General features: G+C 38.6%; 2 protein-coding genes across 6 annotated transcripts in view; one reads left to right on the forward strand and one right to left on the reverse strand.

Moving 5' to 3' along the window:
- The window catches only part of brinp2 (bone morphogenetic protein/retinoic acid inducible neural-specific 2), a 138,137-nt gene extending 134,619 nt beyond the window's left edge, over positions 1 to 3,518 (reverse strand). For both annotated transcript variants that reach the window (XM_051698739.1, XM_051698740.1), the window contains exon 1: positions 2,832 to 3,518. The gene's annotated coding sequence lies outside the window, so the exon portion shown is untranslated. The remainder of the gene's footprint in view (positions 1 to 2,831) is intronic.
- A 13,745-nt stretch (positions 3,519 to 17,263) lies between these two features.
- Positions 17,264 to 25,850, forward strand: part of LOC127441377 (astrotactin-1-like) — a 502,716-nt gene continuing 494,129 nt past the window's right edge. For 3 of the 4 annotated variants that reach the window (XM_051698731.1, XM_051698728.1, XM_051698732.1), the window contains exon 1: positions 17,265 to 17,976. In XM_051698731.1, the coding sequence (XP_051554691.1) occupies positions 17,685 to 17,976 (292 nt within the window). In that variant the 5' untranslated portion in view covers positions 17,265 to 17,684. Of the gene's footprint in view, positions 17,977 to 25,850 lie in introns of all 4 variants that reach the window. The other variant, XM_051698730.1, reaches the window with a different exon arrangement.

Consider the following 25,850-nt stretch of genomic DNA (forward strand, 5'->3'; position numbering starts at 1 on the left):
CTTTTTTTTTTTTTTTTACATTTTGCTTTTCTCTATTACTGCTGTTGAATAAAATAACAAAGTTGTGCACGAATGTTTTTTGATAAAGCAGTGGGAGACTATTATAAAGTTGGCACATACTGCACTTGGCAAGTGGCTACAGATAAACTGTGAGATTTAATTTCAATAAGCTGCAGACCTTTATGATGTACTTTTTTCTCTACTTCTGCCTTTGTGTAGCACCTTTGCTTTTCAGAACGACACAGCCTTAAACTAGTATTATATTTTTATTTTTCCATTTCAGTGAACATACAGGGGTGAATTCACTACATATATATAACAATTTTTTTTTAAATAATAATAAAAAAAAATTCACAAACCACCAATCCAGTTTAACCTGGTGCTAAATGCACTGAAAATGAAGCCATTGTCAAGATCAGGAATTGCGCCATGCAAATTGCGTTCCACACTCAATTGTTGGGTATGTTAGCACCGTTACATAATTTGGATAATTCTTTTAGTGAATCAGCTAGAAAAACAACACATGCAAATAAAAAATTAACGGCCACTATTCATTCTAAGTAAATTTCCCCCACAGAGTATATTTTGAATGCACTTTACATTTATTTTTCTTCTGAGACAGTGAATATTGCTTGGGTTGATCAACAGTTCTTTTATAAAATTATACAGCAAATGACTGCCATACACAAAGCACACACAAATGCAAATACACATAAGGTTCCCCCTCTGGGACTGGAAATGGACTTTTGTGTTCTCTCCCTCTACTTTAACACATCAAATACCTCAGAGGGCTTCTTGGTAAGCAGAAGAGAGTGCGGACTAGGGAAGCATCATGGGCTTGCATCCCAATCACTAAAGCCTGCACATTATAAATGCAGAAATATTCAGCATCATCTCCTCACCTTGCATGGATTCAATCTTTTTGACAGTATCAGAGGAAATCAATCATGTTTAGATGTCAAACTGAATGGATGGACCTCTGTGAAACTCTCCAATAACATGATCAATATTGTAAACTGATAATTGTACTGTCATCTCCTACTGGAAGCCATGCTATTTGTTTTATTCAATGGCTTTGGTATAACAGTATTATGTATAGTTTTAAAGGAATATGTAACCCAACAATGCAAATCGACCCTCATGTTGTTCCAAACCTGTATGATTTTTTTCTTCTTCTTCTTTTTTTTTTTTTTTCTTCTGTGAAACACAAGATGAGATGTTAAGCAGTAAAAAGTGAATGGTGGCTAAGGATAACATTCTACCTAACATCTCATTTCGTGTGCTCTGCAAGAAATAAATTAATATAGGTTTGTAAAGACACAAGGATGACTAAATTATGACAGAATTTACATTGTGGGTGAACTATTCCTTTAAGGGGCTAGTGATGGGAATATGATTCTGTTGGTATGAGGTTGTAGAGTGCTTGTTAGAAGAGTTGTGCATTGCTCCCTCTGTAGGCAACATAAAGAATTGAAGCTGTACAAGTCTGCACTCTGATTACTGCTTTGTAAAGACAAATGCTCAGTAAGTGCTGTCAGCCTATACTGTACATCGGTCTCTAAACAATTTATTTACTCTTGATATGCTTAAAATACTATTCTGCCCACAGAAAGATGGCCTGGTGCATTTTTTTGTGAAGCCATGAAAAAAACTACACCAGTAATCTGCTTTCCAATTGTTAATCCAAAAAAGGAGGGACAGCAAGAAGATTGAGGAGTAGAAAAAAAGAGACCAAGAACAGCTTAAATATTTCTGCAGTAGATTAAAAAGAAAGCTGCTTTGTATTTTGACAGAAAGAGGCATACTATTTTCCTACAACAGTGGAATTGTCAGCGTGCTTCTGCTCTACCACTGCCAGAGTAAGAAAAGAGGCTTAATGTACATATGTGAGACAAAGGACTGTTCATACAACCCAACTCTACACCTTCTACCACACTGCACTGCATATGCCCTCAGACAATTGCAAAATACAAGATCTGCATGGCATAAACATCAAGGAATAAGACAGAAGCTGTTCCATCCTACACATCAGTCCTTCTCTTGTCGGTTGTTCGTATTGTCCAGGCAGACGTCCAAACCAGACTGTGAGGAAGCCATCCTTTGAGTCTGTTTTGGGCTGTGGGTGGTTTTGTTTCATCTCTTTGCTTTTGCTGCTCTTTTTTTTTTTTCTGTACTTATTTTCAAAAGCTTCAGAGTGAGGAAAAAGCTTGGAAAGGGAGCAAAAGACTTCTTCCGTGTTATGAGAGCACCCCTCTGGGTGCTTGTCGTTGTGCAAGGAGATGGAAACTCTTGGGGCAAGCTCCAGATTTAGTTCGAGAAAACATTGTGGGATGAAATTAAAATCAGTTTAATGAGGTGAAGGCAAATGCCCTGTAGAAGGGTGCTTCACCAGTCATGATAACAGCTATGACAAGGAAAGACAGCAATATTTATAGCATCAATTTATCACCATGTACTAGCTACAGTGAGCTGAATATTCAAAAATAAACTTGGGCTAACCTCTTATAAATAATTTTATAGCCTCCGCGGTTTCATGACTTGTATGTCGCCTCCACTCAAATTGTATCTCTTTTTGGGATCCAAAACTACTTTGTCTATTGCTTATGTTAATGTCACATTGTTAAATGCTTGTTGGACACTGCAGCTATCCAAAATCAGATGAAGGGGAAAAGCAGCATGCACAGATTCCCACAGCTACAGATAAGAGTCCACAAACAGTAAAAATTAAGCCAGAACAGATTTTCACACTGTACCTATAATAGGATGAGCTCAGTGAAGTGTCATAACCCAGTACAGATTGTGTGTCCAGTGCACTGTAAAAGAGTACTCACCCAGAGTGTGAAGGGAGGTTCCACTCTAGTCTTTACAGTATCCGATCAGCTTATAATGACAATCAGGATGCCTTAAGTGGAGAAATGCAGTTCCCACTCACTTAGCCCCCTGCTTTCCCTTTACCTCCTCCGTTGTGATTTTAATGGGTAGTCAAAAGGGTAATCCAGGCATTTTATTGGCATACCTTCTTGCTTCAAAGTGAGGGCAACTAAGTGTGGTCCATTTAGGTACAGTTCTTCATGCATGTGACTGGAAGAATAAAAATGTAGTTAGCCATTAGTTGTTTTTTTTTTTTTTTTTTTTTTTTGTGTGATCAGTTTAAAACAAAGATGAAAACAGACGAAATTGAACTTTTAAAACCAGTTCTGTAGGATGGAAGTCCCAGCAATTCAATCTTTCTTGGCAAGACAAATCATAAAGTCAACAGTGCATTTCTGATCACCTTGATAACTGTATGATTTAAAAAAAAAAAAAGGATACATGCAGAGATGTGGTTAAATTATAAATCCATACGAAGCTGCTCTCTCCATTCAACTCGTTTGCATTATCCAGCTTCTTCCAGGTACGGAAACTGCACCTGTCATGGTTAATCTGTGATATCCATTGACAGTCTCTGTGTGTTTGTGCCAGAATAGTGGTAGAGCTAGACTCGAGCTGCCTGTACTGTAGTCATCACTCACTGCCAAGCCCTATCACACCAAGCCTCGCGCAGAGGAGAGTCTTTCTGGAAAGCATTTCTTTCTTTTCAACAAGCTCTGTCCAACTGAGACCAGTGGCCACACCCCTTTCACTCTGATTGGCTGAGCCCCCAGCAGGAAGCGATGTGACAAGGAAGAAAAGAGAGAGAGAGAGAGAGAGAGAGAGAGAGAAATTCATGGATGAGAGGATAGACCGAGCTCTGTGAGCCCTAGAGGGACAGGATGGCTAATGAAAGCAAAAATGATTTTCTTCCAGTGCTTTAACCAAATTTGTCTGCTGCAAATGTGTTGTGGCTCCTGGAAAACCGCATTCATACTAACAACATCTTTTAAGAGAGATTTGTCTTGTTCTTTATACAATAAAGGCAAAAGTCAGTCTTATTAGACTAGTGTCTTCTAAGTGACAGAAATCCCTGGCATTGGAGGAAAAAGAAAAAAAGTAAAGCACTTACTTCCATACATCCTACTCTCACATGATAGACACTTTTTAGTCCATTTATTACACAAAAATAAAGTAAGGTCTGCTCTCTGAAAATGTCTTCATAAGCATTAATTATTCTTTTACATCAGCGGAATTAAAACAAACATTTCGGCCAAAAGCCTGCCTCAGTGTGTAACTTAGTTCTCATTTGATCTTCTTATAGATGGCCTGGCCTGTAGGTGTTATCAGGTGTCCATAATTGGCTAAGCAGCCAATGGACAATGCCCAAATCAACCCAATTATACAATCAATGACATACCACCAATAGGAGCAATATGACACATCAGGATGAAATGCCGTTCGTTAATCAGTATTGTAGAAAAACTAAATTTCCACAACTTCAATATTTTTAACAACAGAAAATTACAAAAAAGGTGAAAGATCTTAATTTAAACCAACAGTAGACATGGTCTGTAAATGAAACATCCAAAATGCCTCTCACTGTAGTAATTTTTTGTCATTATCTCCACCTTGGTGGGACTTCATAACTTTCTCAATCCCAATACATTTCAATTGTTCAATGTTGTAGTTGTATTAAATGAAATATCTGGCAATGGGTGAAATGATTTCTTGCCTACGGATGCCCCATTTGTGCTCACTAATTCTAATTTTCTAATAGTGCCCTTGATGTTTTCCCAACTTACATTTGAGGACATGGGCAATGAAGTAAGTAAATCACATTATTTGTGGAGCAAGTTATGCAAGATTTAATCTGATACGCTTTTTTTTTTTTTTTTTTTTTGTAAAAATACATGTAAATTCTTTGCATTTCAATATTGAAGAACATGAAGTACACTTTCGACATGGAAAACAACTTTTTTTTTTTTTTTTTTTTCACGCACCACATCTGATCTCACCAACATATTGGCCAGATTGCGAGATCTTTTATAGGTGAACATGAGAGGATAATTAAAAATATCTTTTAGAGGGGGATCCGAAGCTAGAATGAACCAATATTTACTAACAATGGATTTGATCTTATAACATTTCTCAATGTAAGTAATAACATAATTTACAGAAAATGATTTTTTTTTCCCCTTGTGTATTGTTTAATAATTGAGCTCTATTTAACTTTTTTGCCCTATCAAATGCAGACTGTAACCATGCTTGTGAATAACCTCTAGAACAAAAATGGTTTCAAAGAATTTCTGATTGTTTGTCAAATTCCTCCTCTGAATCACAAATTCATCTCAGTCAGTAAAGTTGGCTTAAAGGTAAACCTTTTTTAGAGGTAGTGGGTGATGACTATCTGCAGAGAGTAATCTATTTTTGTCTGTTGGTTTACGAAAGACTGTAGTGGAGCCAAAATTGTTGTCCTTAGATATGAACACATCTAGGAAATGAATGGATGAAAGGTCTTTTTCTACAGAAAATGAAATCAAACCAAGTTTAGAATTCAAAAACATAACAAATGTATTTAATTTCAATTCAGTTCCCTTCCAAATTAGAAAACAGTCATCGATGTATCTAGCCCAGTATTTAATGCATTGCCCAAAGGTATTATTATTATAAAAAAAGTCCAGTTCATATTTCCCCATGAAAAGGTAGGCATAGCTAGATGCCAGAGGGGTGCCCATAGCAGTGCCTTGAACTTGGAGATAATAATCTTTGTCAAATAAAACATAATTCCTGGTCAAAATAAATTTTGTAAAGTCTAGAATAAAGTCAACAGGTATGTGGCGATGTGAGCGTGGCCGAGCGACGTCTGTGGAGAGCAAGGCTGAGAGAGGAAGGTCGACACCTGTGGGAAATTAACAGCTGTTTGTGTTTGCAGTGAGAGCTGGGAGGGATAAAAGGGCAGTCCGAACCGCCGGAAGGGAGAGACAGAGAGACGTATGCAGCAGAGTTCTTGTGTGCTGCTGAAAAGTAATAGTCGTGTGTGTTGCACTGAAAATTGTGTAAAATAAAGAATTATGTTGGATCGTTTATCTTCTCCCGCTTCCTCCTTCACATTAAACAAGAGACCTTTTCACAGTGGTGCCAAAACCCAGGATTAGGAGGAAGAAAACGCTGTCATGGTGTCCTCACCGCTGGCCGAAGTTTTCAAGAACCGCGGCAGCATCCACCAAGCCCAACATTAGTCTCTGCTTGAGCTGCGTATGGAACAGGAGCAGCAATTCCAGGCACTCTTTCGCGCTCAAGCGGAGGACCGGCAGGTGCTACGGAGCTTGATACACCAAGAGGGGTTTTCAGCCGCTACCCCGGACCCACCTATGGCTGTACCTGATGTCACGCTTGCAAAGATGGGACCTCAGGATGACCCGGAGGCTTTTTATAGAGATCTTTGTGTGGACGGTGGAAACATCGAAGTGGCCGAGTACCCAGTGGTCGGTCCGCCTGCTGCCGCTGTTATCAGGGGAAGCCCAGCTCGTGGCCCACCAACTTCCCGCGGCCAACCTCCTGGTGTACAAGGACTTGAAGAATGCCATCCTGCAACAGGTCTGTTGTAGCCCAGAACAACACCGGCAACACTTCCACTCATGGATGCTGGGTGAGCATGGCCGCCCGTTTGCATTCGCCAAACAGCTCTGTGACATCTGCCGAAGGTGGCTGCTGGCTGAAGAACATGACGCCAAGGAAGTACTCGATCTGGTGGTACTGGAACAATTCATCGTACGGCTACCGAAAGGGACAGCGGAGTGGGTCCAGTGCCACTGACCGGTGTTGCTGGAAGAGGTAGTCCAGCTGGCTGAGGACCATATGGCGGTGTATCCAGGGGCCGGCAAGCACTCTTCTCTCTATCTCTCTCGCTCTCCCTCTCTCCCTCTTCCCCTCCCATCCCCCGTTCTGTTCCTATTCCCTGTAAGCGGAGAATTCCTACCTCAGAATCGGTTCCCCGATCCTGGGACCTGTTCAACCTGCCAGTTTCCCCTAACCCTCTCTGCTCTCCCCCACAGGCTGGTGAATCCGCTGCCGTGGGTTTGGGCATGGAGTCTGGGCCGGGCTGCTGGAGCTGCGGGGAACCTGGGGATTTCCAGGACTGATGCCCCATGATGGAGGTTGAGACATTGGTCTGGGTCCCCGATGTGCCACAGGCCACCCCAAATTGAGCAGGAGCGTACCGGATACCTGTGAATATTAAGGGGGGTACATATTAAGCCATGCTGGATTCAGGCTGTAATCAAAGTCTCGGCTTCCCCAGCCCTTAGAGGATTCCCTGCAGAGGATTACCTCTGGAGCAGATGCGAGACAAAACCCTTAGGCACGCATTTGTACAAGTGAAAATGATTGATGGTCAACACCTCCAGTCAGACACTGCACTCACATACCCGTATTTTTCGATTATTAAGGATCGGTTGTATCAAGTGACTCAGGATGCTCAGACAAGGGAGGATACAACCCAATTGTTAATACATTATAATCCAATGGCGGGTCACTTAGGGCAAGAAAAAACACTAAACCGTCTAATGGCCCATTTCTATTGGCCGGACATTCGTGTGGATGTTCGCAGGTGGTGTGTGACATGCCGTGAATGTCAGCAGGTGAATCCACTGGCCACCCCAAGAGCGCCAGTGCGCCCCCTTCCATTGATCAGGTCTCATTTGAAATAATTGGTATGGACCTCGTCGGGCCATTAGAGCGGACGGTACATGGGCATCGCTTTGTGTTGGTTCTGGTGGACTAAGCCATGCGATATCCGGACACAGTGCCTCTGCACAACATCTCAGCACGTAGTGTTGTGGAGGCACTCTTCAGAATAACCTCCCGAGTTGGTATTCCGAAATAAATGCTCACCGATCAGGGGCACTACATTTATGTCATGTACACTACACGAACTGTAATTGTAACTGAAATTGGGATAAGTGGCTCGAGCCCCTATTTTTGCAGTAAAAGAGGTCCTGCAGTCTCCATGGGGTTCTCCCCATTTGAATTATTGTACGGGCGTCGACCACGCAGCGTGCTCGACGTCCTATGGAAAACTGGGAGGAGGGACCTTCAAACAGCAAAAAATAAATTCAATATGTTCTTGACCTGAAAGCAAAACTCCACACACTGGGGCAGTTAACACAAGAGAATTTGCAACAGCCTCAAGAATGTCAAAGCTGGCTGTATAATAGGGGTACTCAGCTATGGGAATTTTCACAGAGAGATAAAGTCCCTGTATTACTCCCCAGATCAAGCTCTAAATTACTCACCAAGTGGTGAGGGCCCTTTTAAGGTCACACGGCGGGTTGGGAAAATTGATTATGAGGTTAAACGAACAGATAGAGGTGGAGCATGTCAGATTTACCACCTCAGTCTCCTAAAACCATGGAGAGAGGTGGTCCCTGTGACGTTGGCTATGGTGGTTCTGAAGAGGGAGGAGCTCAGAACGGAGGTGAACTTAAAAGCCACCGATCGAGCTCCGGTCACTTGCGGAGACCACCTCTCACCATCACAAGTCACGGAGGTTTGCCAGGTTGCAAGGAGAATTCTCTGACATGTTCTTGCCTCTTGCTGGTTGTACGAATCTCATAGAGCACCATATTGAAACAACCCCAGGGGTAGTGGTATGCAGTCATCCCTACGGATTACCCGAAAAAAAAAAAAAGTGGTTCGGGAAGAATTAAAGGCCATGCTAGATATGGGGGTAATAGAAGAATCCCACAGTGACTGGGCCAGCCCGGTGATGCTGGTTCCTAAGAGTGATGGCTTATAGAAAAGTCAATGCGGTGTCTAAATTTGACATGTACCCAATGCCTCATATTGATGAACTGCTCGATCGGTTAGGCGCGGTTCGCTTTTATTCGACACTGGATTTGACAAAGGGATATTGGCAGATCCCCTTTACTCCCATGTCCCATGAAAACACTGCGTTTTCCACACCATTTGGCTTACACCAATTTGTCACCCTTCCTTTCGGTTTGTTCAGGGCCCCGGCTCAAGCTGCTTATGCCGCTGCTTATCTTGATGACATTATTATTTATAGTAATGACTTGGCAGTAGCGCCTGCAGCATCTGAGGGCTGTCCTGAAGTCGTTGAGATGGGCAGGAGTCATGGCAAACCCTAAGAAGTGTGCAAATGGACAGGTGGAAGTATGGTATCTGGGCTTCCACTTGGGTCATGGACAGGTGCGGACAGGTGCAGCTGCGATTGCAGCCTGCCTGAGACCTAAGACCAAAAAGGAGGTGAAACAGTTCCTGGGGTTGGCTGGCTATTATCGTAGATTTGTGCCTAATTATTCGACCGTCACTAGCCCGCTGACTGATCTGACTAAAAAAGGGTCACCAGATCCGGTCCAGTGGATGGAGCCATGTCAGCAGGATTGACACCTGTGGAAAATTATCTCTAACAGCTGTTTGTGTTTGCAGTGAGAGCTGGGAGGGATAAAAGGGCAGTCCAAATCGCCGGAGGGGATAGAGAGAGAGAGAGACGCACGCAGCAGTGTGTTCAGTGTGTGTTGCACTGAAAAGTGCGTGAAATAGATAATAACGTTGGATTGTTTTTCCGGCTCCCGCTTCCTCATTCACATTAAGCAAGAGAACTTTTCACAAGATATTGTAGAAGTTTGTGAAGTTTTTAGAAATAATTCAAGAGATTCTAGACCTTCCTTATGTGGAATTGAAGTATAGAGAGAAGACACATCTAATTTTACTAACAAATCTTGGTTTTCTAGAGAAGAATGTAATTGTAACTTGTAAATTGTTTGTCCTTTAACATCTCATCTATATCAATTTCCACCAGCTGACAAAATGTATTTACAGAATGATTAGAAACATGGGGAGCAAAGGTAATCTTCAGTTTAAACTGTTTAATGAACTCACTCTTAGTATCTTTACAGCTGAAAAACCTTTTCAACTTAATATTCCTCATAAACTTAATTCAATCTTAATCAGAAAAGGGTCAGTTATAGGAGATGGGACAAAGGACAGGTCTTTTCTGAGTACTTGTTTATAGTTCATTGTTCATTTGGCTGTAAAGATATTTTTCTGGAGGTTCCTTTGTACGCAAATGCTGTCTGTTGAATCATTGACTAATAGGGCAGCGAGGCAACAAGACAGATACATTTGATTTTGGACGCAGCCAGTGTGATCTCTCTGAAAAAAAGGCAGTTTTATCCAGCATAAAGTTTTTTTTTTTTTTTTTTAAATAACAGATACCAAGTGAATTCCTTTGAAACTACATAAATGTTAGACCAACATTTCAAAATGTTGCTCCGTCTATCCTAACAAAGTAGTCTGAGCAAAATTTTCATATTGTAAACTGTTACTTAATTGTGAGCTCCCAGCATTAATTGCAGCATGAATAAAATATATGGTTAGTGTTATAGTTATAGGCTTATTGTTTTGCTGTTCGCTGATTTTATGCAGTAGTTTTTGTCATCACTGTTAGTTATTTGATGTGATGTTAAGATTCTTTTTCTTTTTCTTTTTTTACTTTATGTTTGTTGATTGTCACCATTATCAAGGTTTGTGTTAGCTATTGCGATATACTATATGAGTTTATTTCAAGCTATTGTGTGTAATTCCTTTGCTTTGCAAGATGTTTTCCTCTTCAGGGGCAAAGATTGCTTTATGAAGTGCTTGCTGAAGGTTACGTTATGGAAGAGTTGTATAAAGTTATATGTATGCAGGAAATGGTGACAAATTAACATTTCATAAATTGCTGAACACAAAATCTGCAAAAAAAGTCAAGTCAAGTCAAGTTGTCTATGTCTGTTTCGTTTCATGTTTGATTTACGGTTTTTGGATTTCACGTTTTTAATAAACTGCACTTGGGTTCTTCACATCATCTAGTCTTCGTCTGCCTGTCATTGCCTTGCCGGCCATTGTTACACCTTGACAAGAATTTATTGGCTGAACAGGATATTTTGCATTCAGTGTGTGAACAAATTCAAACTGGCAAAACATGTTATTGCAGCAATTATTAAGTGGGTGAGACTGATAAGTTTGACAGGACACAGAATGCAAGGGAGGTTTATGTCTCTTGTCTCAAAACAACAACTGACATCCGTTACTCCCATGTGTTACTGATATTTTGGTGCTTAAAATATGGCATAACTTGAGCATGTTTCACACCATTTACTAGATAATTATGACAGCTGAGTCAAGTTAATATCTACCAATGTTGGATATAATGTTTTCAGCGTTCCTCCAATGTATGGATGACAACTATTCTTATTCATTGCAACTGAGAGCTTGCTTCCAATTGGAACATTTTCTGCATATCATTTGTCTACTCTGCCTGGGCTTGATAAAAATAAGCTAGCTAGGTCTCTGTTTGTGCCAGAAGCATTGCAGTTCTATTTGCTTTGTAAACCTTACCCCTTTTCACAGTTTTGATTCTACAAAAAAGGCAGCAAATAAAAAGCTAAATTGTTGACACAAGCAAAAGCAACAAAATAACATCTAAATGTATTTTAGAATACAGAAGTGAATGCAGTTTTCTCACAATCTTGTTTTTGTGAAATCAGCGACAGTAGGCAGAACGTTCTGCTGCTGAAATCAATTAGTTCTAACTGAAATTCAGACCACTGCCCCCAGTGGCCAAAGCTGTAAGTGTTCTTGAACGTATAGGCAAGTGTGATCTCCAGTTTCCCAGACAATTGAAAAATGTCCACAGAGTGGCGCAAAAAGCAAGTTGTATATTTAGTTGTAAATGATGTAATACAGACAACAGGAATGCATATTTTTTTAACTCTACCTCCTAATCCCATCTCTAAACCTAACCATCGGTGGTGTAAAAATTTAATCTTAAAGGGAAAAGGCAACCTTCGAATTTATATCAACCTTCATTGATAATGTGAACGTGATTACTTCCTGGTTCCCATGTGACCAGATGCTGTGTTTCTGAGGCTGTTGGCACAACCCTAAATTAGTAGCGCCACAGGAAAAGGCAAACACATTTGAGTTAATGCAAAAATGTCTGATGGCACTTGTTAGTAATTTGTCAGAATATGGTTGATTTCTGGGTACCGAAACATTTGGGAACAACATGTCGATTTCCCATCTTTCCCATGTTGCAGAATAATGCTAAAACAGGGAACAAGCTGTTTTTCTGTTTTTTAGCTTTTTAATTCATACGCTGGTTATTATATATGATTGACATGCATATTGTTAGTTATTTTATAATTTCCTCAAGATTAATGAAGAGAACATATAAAAAGCTAGATCTGAGTGGCAAATTCAGGAGACACTGTCTGACAATTTGAACAAAGCACTAATTATAAGATTGTTAACATGACTACACATTCAAAACAACAGTTGCAATAATATTCTCTGTGTTAACTCCCTTCTATTTCAAGTGCAATGGTCCATCACAAGGTTATATTGTCACGTTAATGGTGCTGGCTTACTTTCAAATGTAATACCTGTGATAGAATGCTGTTTTCACAGCTTCAATGTCACGGCAGGGAAGAAAAGACAATTAAGTTGTATAAATATGTAAATATGGAAGGACACATCACCAGGAGCCAGGTAATGACATTTTTAGCCCTGGTTTGGTTTATTCTCAGGTTGTCCCAAATTAGAAACCTTGATGACCAATAGGCCATAGATGGTCAAACTCTAGGGTACTTGAGTCTCCCGATCTCCTTCTGCTTCTTGCGGCATCATATTTATGTGCCAACAATACACTACCTTGCCAGGTGCTGCATTTTCAAGGGGGTAATCATTGCCTTGAGTGGAAGGTCAATGTTTGTCGCTGAGATCATGGCCTAGTCTGCATTTGGATAATGGCAAATGGGACAACAAGGGTGATTCATCTTTATGGGTGAGGGTGCAGATACACCCCATCGCCATTCGTCTTATGACATTGACATAAAAAAATAAATAAAAAAAAAAAAAACATTTAGAGGACACAATCTCTGGATAGAAACCTGGAAGATGTCCACAGTCAATCTGGAGACAACTCTCCTTGAATGAGCGTTACTTCACTTATGTCATAGAGAAAAATTATGCTTGTTGAGCTAAGAGAGCTACAATTTGAAAAATGAATGTTGATTAACCTAATTGTGCTAATGCCATAGCACTAACATTTACTGAAAACTTAAATGAATGCAATTGCTATATGTCAGGTTCATTCCTTTGACTCATGGAGAATAAATCTAATTGTAAATCTATTGCTTACCCATGAAGAATGAACTGTTATTGTTGTTGTCCACAAGCTTATGAGCCTGGTAATAATATTTTTTTCAATTTTGAATTAGACAAAATTAGACTCTAAAATGATCTCTTATGCTAGCATACAAAATGTCAAAATAGCTTGGACTGGATCAGGTCTGTCTGCTTGCACTCCATTCCTTGCAAACAATATGATCTATCATGACTGTGATTAATCAGATTTTCTTGGCCCTTATCCCCCCCCCCCAATATATAAAACATGATAGATAAGTGGACAGAATAGAATATTTAGCTCATAAAATCCTGCTGAAAATAACCTCATAATGCTTGTTCATAAAATATTAGAATAAATCACATATTTACATCCAGCTGCCTGAATTTATTATTATGCATAGAGTAATCAGTTTGAATGAACATCATATCTCAGAGCTCCCCTAATCATTCAGTTTCTCAATATTTTGAGTTCATTTACACTTTGGAAGGGCATTTATTAAGGAAGTTAATGTGTAAGTTAGGATCTGAGAACTTGTGCAATAAATTTACTGTTGTATTTCGAAATTTACAATCAGCTCTAATGTGAAAATCAAATGTTTGGTCAGTCAGACTATTGTAACAAACCCAAAGTCTGACTTTGTTGAAGACAAATTGACATTCACAGAAATACACATAATTTTAAATCCACTCACACAAATTTTTGCATTTTAATTCAGTTTCACATTACACGGGTTACAACCTCTCAACTGACTTTTGCAACACTTTTACTGCCATCGTTTCATGTGTGTGCTTTTTTAGCAGAATTTCTGCAGTGCTTCATCTTTTCTCCAGCTAATTGGTTAAGAGGTAACACCTTGTATGTGAGTGGAAGGAATGCTCTTATTTTGTCAAACATCTGTCCTATTTTGCAGCTTGCGCATGGCTGGAAGGACACCTGCCTTTAAATAAATTGCTCATCTTGCAGAGCATGTTGTTTTTAGTTAAACTTATTTAAGCAGAAGTGTACCTGTGAGGTAGAACTTTCATGGAACATACAGTACTGTACAGTCCAGTGGAGACAACAAGAGCAAGGCTGTAAATAGAAGTATCTACTGAACATGAAAGATATTCCTATGCTAATGTAATAAATATTTTAATTTTCCAAGACAGATGTGTTTTATAAATACATGGGGATTACTTTGACTCCTAAATCTAACAAATGGGTCATATTTAACATGCCAGCAGTGCTTGTGCATCATCCTTCAGTGTGTGCTATTATCTAGAACTATTGTTTGTCCCTTAACAAAATACTGCTGGCAGCCTACTCTTTGAAGTTAATTTTGTTTGCCATTTCTAACTCAGTGGGAAACATTTTGAAGCATTGATTGCAGAATGAATTGTGGAGAAAGCTGTGTGTTCTCTGTGTTTGGTTAAAATGTTTACAGATTATTCTTTGTTAACTTTTTAATGAAAATTGTGAGGGTTATTTGTTTTTCTCAGCGTTTATGTGTGTTTACAGTATGTGCAAAACATATGGTAGAGAAGTGTAGTTAAGAATATATTGAGGTACACTTTTGAGTAAGAGCGTGTATGTGCAAGAATGTGTGTCCCGAGAACCTCTGAGAAGCTTGTTGCTATTTGGCATTTTATGAGAATCTCCATAAATGTGAACATGCTGTTCTTTTATATTAGATCATTGTACTGTAGATTTGAAGTATGATTTGTCTTAGAAAAGAAGCTTACGTCTAAACCCTGCTTCACACTATTTAAAATGCAAGGACAACAATAAAAACAATATGCTGGATTTACTAAGGGTTGCAAATCCTTGAGTAACAGCTGCTTTGGCATGTCAAATACAGCATGCAGTAAGCCTTATTGGTTTTGCAATGGCTGACATTGCTGCAAATGCACACCAGTACGTAAGAAACTGCAGAAGAAATGCATTACATAGATTTCTCACTGTCACAAAGAGGCTCTTATTGTAGAAGGTGGAAAAAATGGTATCCAGTTCCTGTGAAAACTGTACAGAGACTCTATCGTTTTCCTCAATACTGACATGTCAGGTATAACAGCATGATGTAACATCTGGTTTTGTACCTCCATAACTGAAGATCATGATTTTTACAGTGCAGTTTTCCACCACTATCATAAACCACTGCACACACAGTTTGAGTTTTGTTTCACAATGTACTTGACCAAACAACTAGGTTATACCATTATGAAAATGTGTCATAATGAAAAGATTTGCAGAACAATAAATATAACAATGCCTGATAGCTTGATTTTAAAGTACTTGAGCAGTGAAATAATAATGAAGTGTGAATGTTGCTCAAATTTGATATTAATTATATTACATTTGTTATTTGTTCTTGTAAATGCTATTAGATGCACTGTGGTGTTTATAGCCTACGTAAAACTGTAAGCAACTGCAATAACATACACTTTGGTCTATTCAAAATAACATTCTGGACAATTTTTGTCTTTTTGTAAGTTTTTTAAAGATGGGATTGTAGCTTCACTTATGGAGGCATTCCAGTCATCTGTGTGCACATTTGCCTGCCAGCATTGCTGCTGATTCCAGAAAAGGGACAAGAGTTAGTGACATGTCTGGTTAGATTCCTCAAATACAGAGATGAAAGGGGCTCCCATTCCTCAGATGGAATCTAGCATCATTTACTCATAAAATGTAGAAAAATAAAGAGGCTGTAGCATTAACAGTTACATACCATGAGATCACTAATAATAATAATAATAATTTTCACTTTACAAAAATTATACATTAACATTAGTTAATGCATTAGATAATGTGAACTAACAATAAACAATGATTTTTACAGAATTTATTAATATCGGCTAATGTTTATTTCAGTATATAGCCAACAATTGTTCATTGCTAGTTCATGTTAGTTCACTATGCTAAATAAGTAATATTTACATAAACAACCTTATTGTTACACGTCACCATTATCTTGATTAGGCTAATGATATAATCTCAATAATACCTCTCTAAACACAGAGCACTTTCTTTTTGAGAGTATTATAATGAGGGAGACAAACATATCCTCAGAGAAATGTCACCATACTGTTTTCACAGTTCACTATGCCCCAGCCCTTATATTACCTCTGGATATGTGTAAACCACAGAAAGTAACAGCTTAGTGAGAAAAAAGGACACTAAAAGAGACAAGGATTTCACAGCCATGGAACCTCAAGTATAGCAATACCCTCTCTCCCCCACCACCCTCAAAGTTCAATTACTGTGCAGGTCAAAACTGAAATGAGTGCTGTGCCCTTTCATCACAAAAGTGCTTCACACTTTGCTAAAGCCTTGCTACAGTGCTGGAATAAGCTCAAAATTACACAGGGAGATCATTCTTTGGGGCAGACTGCACTGCTTCTTTCTTTCCTGCTCTCTCTCTCTCTTTTATTTTCTTCTTTTTTTTCAAGCTTGCAGCTGCTGTTTGCTTCAAAAGATGCTCTGGGCTTCTCAGTTTTGAAGTTCTGCTCTTATTTTTTCAGTAGATTTTCAGTAAATTGTAAAACATTCAGCTAATTTTCTTCTCCTATATTGACTCTCATGTTTTGCATTTTTATCTACTGATGAGTAAAACAATTCAGGTAATGTTCATGACAGTGTTTACATAACAGTGTTTATATGCCATGAAGTATTCTTCAGATACATGATAAAAGCATTATATAGCAGATAATGTTGTTCAGAGAGAATAAAAATAAATTGTATGTATTTAATATATAGAGACTATATGTATATGTATTTTTTTTTTCTTAGGGTTACTCCATTTTATCAGAACAAAATGTGCCTTTTCATAAAAATTTGAATATATATATATATATATATATATATATATATATATATATATATATATATATATATATATATATATTTTTTTTTTTTTTTTTTTTTTTTTTTTTATTTATTTTTTTACTTACACAGTTATGAGGGTCTTCTAGTTTATATATATATATATATATATATATATCACACACACACACACACACACACACACAGTATACACACTGAGGAAGGCTGTGAGTCTGAAACTGTGTTTTCCTGTTCTGTGAGGCATAAAATAAAATGTAAAACGTTGAGGAAAAAAAGGGAATGCGGATCTTGTTTTTTTTTTTTTTTTTTTTTTTTTAAAGGCGTTTAAAGTGTATTTAAGTGTTTTGCGTGAAAAGATCCGGGCAAGAAATAAAGGAAAAAAGGGCGTGGGTAGCCTATTTAACATGTCTGACAACATCAAATGGGAAAAGTAAAAATAACGCCGCGTAACCTTTTTTAAAACTTTAATCGGACCATATGTAGCAACTGCTAACGGATGTACATTTGCAACAAGAAAAATCGTTGTAAATGGCTTGAGGTGGGGAAGTCCAATAAGGGTCTCTGATGCTGCGCTGTTCCGCCTCTCGCGCTGTCATCACTAAGCCGAGTCGTGCTATGATGACAAAAAAGATAATTTAGTCTTTGGGTGGAGAATATCTGACTCTTAAAACTTGCGTTCATCAAATATTTTCACTCAACAGCAAGCCCGGAGGTTCGTGTGTTGCTAGCTAACCCATTCCCCGCTCATCCTCCAGCTCCCAGTGACTGCAGCAGCCTGGAAACGCGGAGCCGAAGCCGTCGCACAGTCTCCAGCAAGATGCTACCACCTCACTCCGCTCTGCTTATTGGCATTTTGTGGAATGTCGGCCTCTATTCCGCTGGTGTGCGATGCCTGAACGGCGAAGAAGATCAATCGCAAGACATGGAGTGCAAAATGAAAAGTGTGACGGTGTCAGCTTTGCCGTTTTTGCGAGAGAACGACCTGAGCATCATGCACAGCCCGTCGGCCTCCGAGCCTAAGCTGCTGTTCTCCGTCAGGAATGATTTTCCCGGCGAGATAGTCGTTGTTGACGACCTGGAAAACACCGAACTCCCGTACTTTGTGCTGGGTAAGTAGGCTGCTGTCATTGCTAATTATTTTAAGTTAGATTATTTATTGTGACACCAGTTATGTTTATTAATAGAAATTGCTATCCGTTGCAGGCCTACTCCACAAACTCTAATTGGTCAGTTTTTTTTTTTTAGCCGGCTGTAAACAGATTATGTGTTCTTTGTCTTGAATACTGTGCGGCGAGCTGCAGTTATGTGGTTATCTGCGCTATAGGACGCATGGTGCTCTATTAGAAGACCAAGAGGCAGACAGACAGAGGTGTTTAATTATGAAAATATGTGTCAAAATATACAGCTGTGCGCCCGTAGAGACTCAGTGGTCACTTACTGTCTCATGAGAATCCCATGTTTCAATTTGTGTGAAGTGTGTGCTAAAAAAAAAAAAAAAAAACTGTGTTGTAGAAACAAACAAGCAAACAACAACAAAACAAATTCATTGATTGGTTTATTTCAATTTAGAGTATTTCCAAGTGGTTGGTAGATAGATAGATAGACAGATAGATAGATAGACAGATAGATGACCACTTGACAACTTGACTAAAACTTTGTGTTTAAAATCGATGAGTACATTGTTGTTTTGTAAGATTATTTCAAACACATTTGCACAATACTGTGTTGGTAATCTCCAAATCCCAAGACCTCCCAGTTTCTTGTGGAGTTAAAGACTAAACAATTCATAGAACTGTACTTTTGATTGATTTAACTGTAATTTGAAGAATATAAATTAAAGTGCACAAGTAGCTCCAACTTGCCGCTGTCCATGGTGCTGATATTTCAATGAACACCACTTGCATCTCTGCCACTCACTCTGAGGTGCATATATATATATATATATATATATATATATATATATATATATATATATATATATATATATATAAACTGAGGGAGTGGACAGTTATATAAGTCACTGACAATCAATATGTTGTGTAGTGGTATGTGGCTGTCATAGATAGGGTTTGTCAGATGTGCTTGGGTTGACTGTTTATTTGGCACTGCCATAGTGTTGTCAAAGATGTCACGCTGTCTCTCACTTTAGGGGTGTCTGAAAAAAAGCATAATGTTAGACCGTAAGTAAACATGGTGAAAAAGGCAGAGAGAGAGAGAGAGAGAGAGAGAGAGAGAGAGAGAGAGAGAGAGAGAGAGAGAGAAAGAATGGTGTTCTGCATTTTTCTTTTAATTATCAAGGTGTATTATATTGATATATGACTATTGATTACATCCCCAATAAAGCAGGGTAGACAAATATTTCTATATATGTCTCCAAGTTAAACATTTTCCCACAACCCTGGCTATATTTGTGCATATCAAAATAAAATCACATGCCAGGTACAGTATTTATACTGTTTGCTTAATTTGTGATTTAATTCAGAATTCCATACTAAAATACTCCACAAAACTTTTAGTGAAATGTTATATTGCACAGAGTTTCATCTGAGCACCATAATATTTGAATGCATGAAGACCTGCATATTTACATTATAATTAGAAATCCTTAGAGACTAAAAAATAGTGTCAGCATGCAGAGCTAACCAGAATTTCAGTTTGTTAACAATGTTTGGATATGACTGCATTTTTCAAAGCATAAACCTCTTAGTAGTCAAGATTTTAATACATATACCTCAAACTTTAAATGAACTCAGCACATTAGACTGCCAAAACACTCAAAAATAGCAAGTGCGGACTCTGCAGAAACATGTAGGTTTTCATATAGTCTAAAATTGAATTTTATAGGTTTATGGAAACTAGGAAAACCTTTTTTTATTTTTTTTTTTATTTTTTTTTAATAACTTCATTTTGGGAATATATAAACTTTTACATCTAATTTTTTAAGTTTCAGTTTCAGTTTTGCCTGTTCACTTAAAAACTGATCATTCAGAGTTTATTAAAGTTAATCTCCTACTAAGGTGAATGAGTGGGTTAGTGTTTTGTAGTCCCAGAATGCACATACTGAAACAATTTCAGCCATGCAACAATACTTTCATGTTTCATCTTGTGCTCAGTTGTTTGTAATTTCATTCAAACAAACTACACTTTCCCTTATGAGATAGTCTCCTCTGGTCCTTCAGCCTCTCCCTTACACAATGGCTCTTTGTTTGCATAAGACTGATTAGAATGATCATGGGAAGTAATTTCAAGACTGTGTTATAAATGTTGCCATAGGTGTTTGCACGCCCCTCCCTTTGCTCTGTGGTCTTGTTTACTGATTATAAATGCAGTCCTTACAGAGCAGCCACAGTCTTTGAACAAGCTATTTTTAATTGCGAACATTAGGGTAACTGGTTTACAAATGCATGCACAAATTCATGCACACACACATACGTTTGTTTTTTGCTTTTTTCTATAAAAGTGGGGACTTTTTTGACTTCTATTGTTTTAATAGTGAGTTAATAAAATGTTCTATTCACTTAACCCCACCTTTACTCCTAAACCTAACCCTCACACAAATCTGTTTGCATTTTTTATTTTCATTAAGACAATAATTTTGCTTATTAAGCCATTTTCCTCATGGGGACTGTTGACTGGTCTTTACAATGTATGTGATTTTAGGATTTACTAACCTTGTGGGAACCAAATGTTGGCAAAACCTCATTCCAATGCAGAAATTAATTATTTAAAGGGATAGTTTAAATAATTATAACAAATTCTTTCATCATTTACCTATCCTCATGTTGTAGTTAACCGATACTGCCTAACATTTCCTTAACATTTGTGCTCCATGGAAGAGAGAAAGTCATCCAGGTTTGGAACAATATGTGGGTAAGTAAATGATGACAATATTTTCATTTTTGATTGAACTACCCCTTTTAAGGCCAACAAAAATATAAATAAATAAATAAAAAAAACACCCATTTATTTTAAACCTCTAAAGAGGTTTGAAAGATTATCATTGATTATGTTGCCTGACCTCTCATGTAGGGTTGTGCTGAAGTAAAGCAAATACAATAAGATATAATGATCCATGTTTCAGCCTCTCCTCTCAGTGAAATCCTGGATTTAAAGCTGAGCATTGCTGTGTGTTTGTCAGGAAGCTTCTAAGAGACAGCACAGGGATATTGTGTGGCAATGAATGGTTTCCATGGCAACAGGAGCTGGTGCTTAGAGGATGCCTTGAAGAGTGGTGACATTATGCTTCCACCATAGGAGAGAAACAGCAATTCTTCCTCTAACTATGTCTGGGGAATCGAACGCAAATTCTGTTTTAGTTTACAAGCTTGCAAGCCCTTTGTGTTGAATTCCATCTCTGTTACAATCGATATCTAGTCATTTTTGTTTCAAATAAACAGCTTCACGGTCTTTGCACAGTGTGATTACAGTTGTCTTTGGAAATTCCATTGTTATGACTGAATCATAACAGTTTGAAAATTGTAATTACTTTAAATTCCACATTGGATCCCATGCTATTTACCAGGCCATGGTATACCAATTGAAACAGTAAAGTAATTAAAGTATAAGTTAACCCAGAAATTAAGATTCTGTCATAATTTACTCAACCTCATGTGAGAACTTGTGTGGTTTACATCTAAACAACACGAGTTTTCGCATGAACATGTGAGCCACTGTGAAATAAGTTTTTCCTGTACTGACTAATCCCCCAGCATTCCAGAGTTCTTTAATGCGCACTGTAATTTAAAAACTTTGTCACCTTACACTTCACAGCAGATGCACTAGAGGACAGATTATATATAATCAAACATATAATGTAATTTGTAATGTAATTTTTAGATGTTTAAAATGATTGATTATGATAGATAAAATGCAATCGCGAATGTCACAATTGAAAATGTGCGTGTATGTGCACTGCCATATTGTTTATATTGCAGTGCAGCATGGGATTCTGAGTTCATCCACCATAGATGGTTCTAAAAAACCTATCCCTTCCACCTGTTGTACTGGAAGTGGTGAGAAAGAGTAACAGATGGAATGGGAGAAGACTCAAGTGGACTAACTAGTTGATACAGTACATTCTTTATTTGACATCAGAAAACGTCGCCACGTTGCTGCATAAAAACAGTCAGCTCCAACTGCAGCAGCTTTAAACTTTTATTTTGTGATTATTTGAATGTTTTTAGTGTAAGGGGAGCCAGCTGTTAGGCTTGGAGCGGGTGGAGGAGGAACAGATACAGTGGTGCCGTGACCCGGATGGGAGTGAGGTTTAGGGGGGTGAGTGTAACGGGAGCCAGCTGGTAGGTAGATGTGTAGTGTATAAACCTCACTCCCCTGGCCTCAAGAGGCACACTAGCGACTGATGCTAGAGGTTGTAGCCTTTAGCCTCCTCGTTAGCGTGCCCGCCTCCCATGCCAGAGACTCTGGTTCAAATCCCGCTCAGAGCAGGTCGAATAGGACTGGTTACAGTGGTGCCGTGATCTGGATAGGAGTGAGGTTTAGGGGGGTGAGTGTAACAGGAGCCAGCTGGTAGGTAGCTGTGCAGTATGTAAACCTAACTCCCCTGGCCTCAAGAGGCGCACTAGCGACTGACACTAGAGGCTGTATCATTTAGCCTCCTTGTTAGCGCGCCTGCCTCCCATGCCGGAGAAGTTGGTTCAAATTCCGTTCGGAGCAGGTCGAGTAGGTCCGGTTACATTAGCATAAAAAATAATAATAAATATATTGTGATGTTGAAAAGACTATTTGAGCAGCTGATTCATTTTGACAACTGCTTTAGTCCCTCTTCACTGGTAAACAGCAGCACGAATGCAGATTCCACCAGTTTGATTGTATGCCTCTGAGCCCATTCTTGTGTAATAACACCAGTTTGATCAACGTGTAAAAGAGTTAAGCATCACAGTGAGTCTCTATCAACTGCCATTTTATTAAAAATAATGGATATTCATTTAAAAATTATCTTTTTGTATTCAGCATAATGATGCTAGTCTGAAACAACATGAGGACAAATAATAAAATAATAGTAAATAATGACAAAGTGTTTCAAATTTTTGGGTGAACTATTCCTTTAATGCAGAAACAGTCTTTAGCCTTTGAGTCCCCTTAGCCTGCCTCAAGAACAGGGAGTACATGCTTAGATTATGTGGAACAACAAATTGCTTTCAGGAGAAAATCACCCACAATTGTCGACTTTAAACAGCATCCCTATAAAGAATAAAATCCGGTAGATGCGGCAAGAATTTTGATCTGTCTCTGATGTTTTGTGCTGTTGCCTCCTTGAATCATCCCTTGGATGACACAATATTTAAGTGGCTGTGTATGAGGAAGCAATGCAAACCCTGAGTTATACACAGAGGAACCAAAAATATTTATGCACGCTCATGTGTTGCCAGCAGGGGCATTCACAGGACAAGCAAACAGAGCGAGCTAGACTTCTGCAAACTTTCTTTGAAGGAAACTGCAGCATTAACAGGCTGTGGCTGTAATGTATGGCACAACACATGTTGCTACCTGTGGAGAGTTCTTTGAGCAAATGGAAAATACTGATGATCTGAACTCCAGTAACAAGGGCACAAAGAAAATGCCACAAACCTTCAAAAGCTTTTAAAGGTTATTTCAGTGATGTAATGACAGATGTTGAAAGGTATTTAACAAATCTGCAGGATACTTTTCATCTTTCTAGTTGATGCATGGGAATGACTGTTTATGACTGTGAAATTCACATACCGCGGATACAATTTTTGTTGTTCATAATGGTACATTTAGCACCTGGGGCTACAATTATCATCATTCTATAGAGGTTTCACATTCACTTCAGTAGTTTCATCAGGTAAAAAGATGCAGCAGTAATATGCAGCACACCACGAGGGTAGATAATGATTTGAAACCCTCAAGCTATGTGAACATTTTAAACATTTACTTGCATGCTTGCCTACCTGTGTGCAAGCGAATTGTACAAAATTTGGCCCACATTGGTAGTTATAATTCCAGAAACATGACACAGGGAACATGTGCTCTGACACAATTGGCAGTATTGTATTGAAGCAATAAGCCATGAGACTTTTATATTGTTAAGAAATGGTTAGGGTCAGGTTAATGAGTAAGGGTTGGCAGGGCCGGAGTGGCTAATCGGGGGACCCAAACAAATGAGAGAGCGAGCTGTGAGAGACGAAACACTGGCTGTTATTGCGCCATCACTAGAGGTGGGTAGTAACATGCTACATTTACTCCATTACATTTATTTGAGTAATGTTTTGGGAAAAAAATTTAGGTTTAAAAGTGGGTACTTCTTACTCTCACTCAAGTAAATTTCGAATGAAATTTTTTTACTTTTACTTCTTTACAATGGGCAGCGTTCCTGTCGTTACATTACTGGGTTTAATTTTAATTAATGCGTAATTTATTGAGAGATTATTGAATGAGACTTTTACCAGAGCGGATGTTCACACAGCTGTGCGTGTTGCTGTCACAGACTGTCACTCAAGTCATCAGTGCTGCAGCATCAAACTCTTCAAAGTGAAACACTTTCTTCGCTCCGCACAGTGAAAAAAAGAATAGTTTCGTCATGCAATGCCTTCATTTAACACCAAGACAAGCGGATATTTCAAGATTAAAATCACAGCTTCAACTTAAGGCAGCACGCTGAGGTAAGTTTTGGCTCTGATGCTAATACAGGCTTTTCTGTGTGAATGTGATGGTCATTTTCAGGGTGATTCTGTAACTGGGCTCTTATGACATCAGTTTTTAAGTGTACATTTTTAAATCAATGCAGCAATATATCAGTGCGCTTTGTCCCACGTCCCGCATTGTCATGTCATGTCATGTCAAATTTACCCCGCACCCTCGTGGGAGTACTGGAAACTATTGCAGCTACTTCGGGCTGATTAACTGTATAAATCCATGTAAACATCCAAGTTAAGTGTAAATAAAGCTTAGCTCTGCTGTTCGCATGATTGACAACTGGAGCACGAACAGACAGCATTTCTGCACATGCACAGCGAGGTGCATGAGGCACGCGCATGTGGGATGTGCAGGCGCGAGGCGATCATATGGCGAAGAGAGTGGCTGTGTCCGAAATCGTTCACTAGTTCACTATTTCCTATATAGTGAATGCCAGTTAGTGCACTATATCTCAGCAGTGAGTGAACGAAATGAGTGAGTGAATTCGGACGTTGACGTGTACACAAAGTGTCAGATCTCTGGGGCTGTCACAGAAGCAACATCACATATGAACTTTTAAAATACTTGGGCCTTACTTGTTATTCTTATTAAATAATATATTAATACAATACATTTTCATTCTGTTTGTCATTTTTAATATATGCTGTGTGTTAATATAAAGAGTAAACACATTTGATCAAATAAAGAGTACATTTTAAAATGTATCTGTATGTTTTGCCTCTCTATATGTTATTATGTTATTTTAATCAAGTAATGATTTGTCAAAAAGTAATTTAATACATTCATCATGAAAGAAAACACTGCAGGAGTGAAGAAAGCAGTAAACTCCCAGCTCGTACGTCTTCCCCGTGGTGGACTGTGGGCAATTAACCGTCATCGAGTGTACATCAAATGTACACTCGAAATTAGAGTGCATTGTGGGTAAGAATGAGTGAACAAAAGTAAGGAATGAGTGGCTCACTCAGAATTCAGACAATCCAACAAAATGGCGGACACTCGAATTAGTGCACTATATAGTGGATAATGGGCGGTTTCAGACACAGCAAGTGTTCCACGACTGGGGATGCTGCCCTATGCACTAGGCTGTGTACTCTGCATTTAGAGAGCAGTGGTACTGCTGTACAGAACTAATGATCTAAATTCTTCTGGCACTGAAAACTGTAACTACATTGAAATAAGAATCCACGCAGGACTTTAAAAGCTATGAAATAGTGAAAAAAGGCATTAATAAAGCATGATCTTGCTTTGGTTTATATTTAAGCATTATATATAATGTCCCTGTGGGACATTTTCACCATAATGATTA

The sequence above is a fragment of the Myxocyprinus asiaticus genome, chromosome 5, assembly GCF_019703515.2.
Source record: "Myxocyprinus asiaticus isolate MX2 ecotype Aquarium Trade chromosome 5, UBuf_Myxa_2, whole genome shotgun sequence".
Classification (NCBI taxonomy): domain Eukaryota; kingdom Metazoa; phylum Chordata; class Actinopteri; order Cypriniformes; family Catostomidae; genus Myxocyprinus; species Myxocyprinus asiaticus.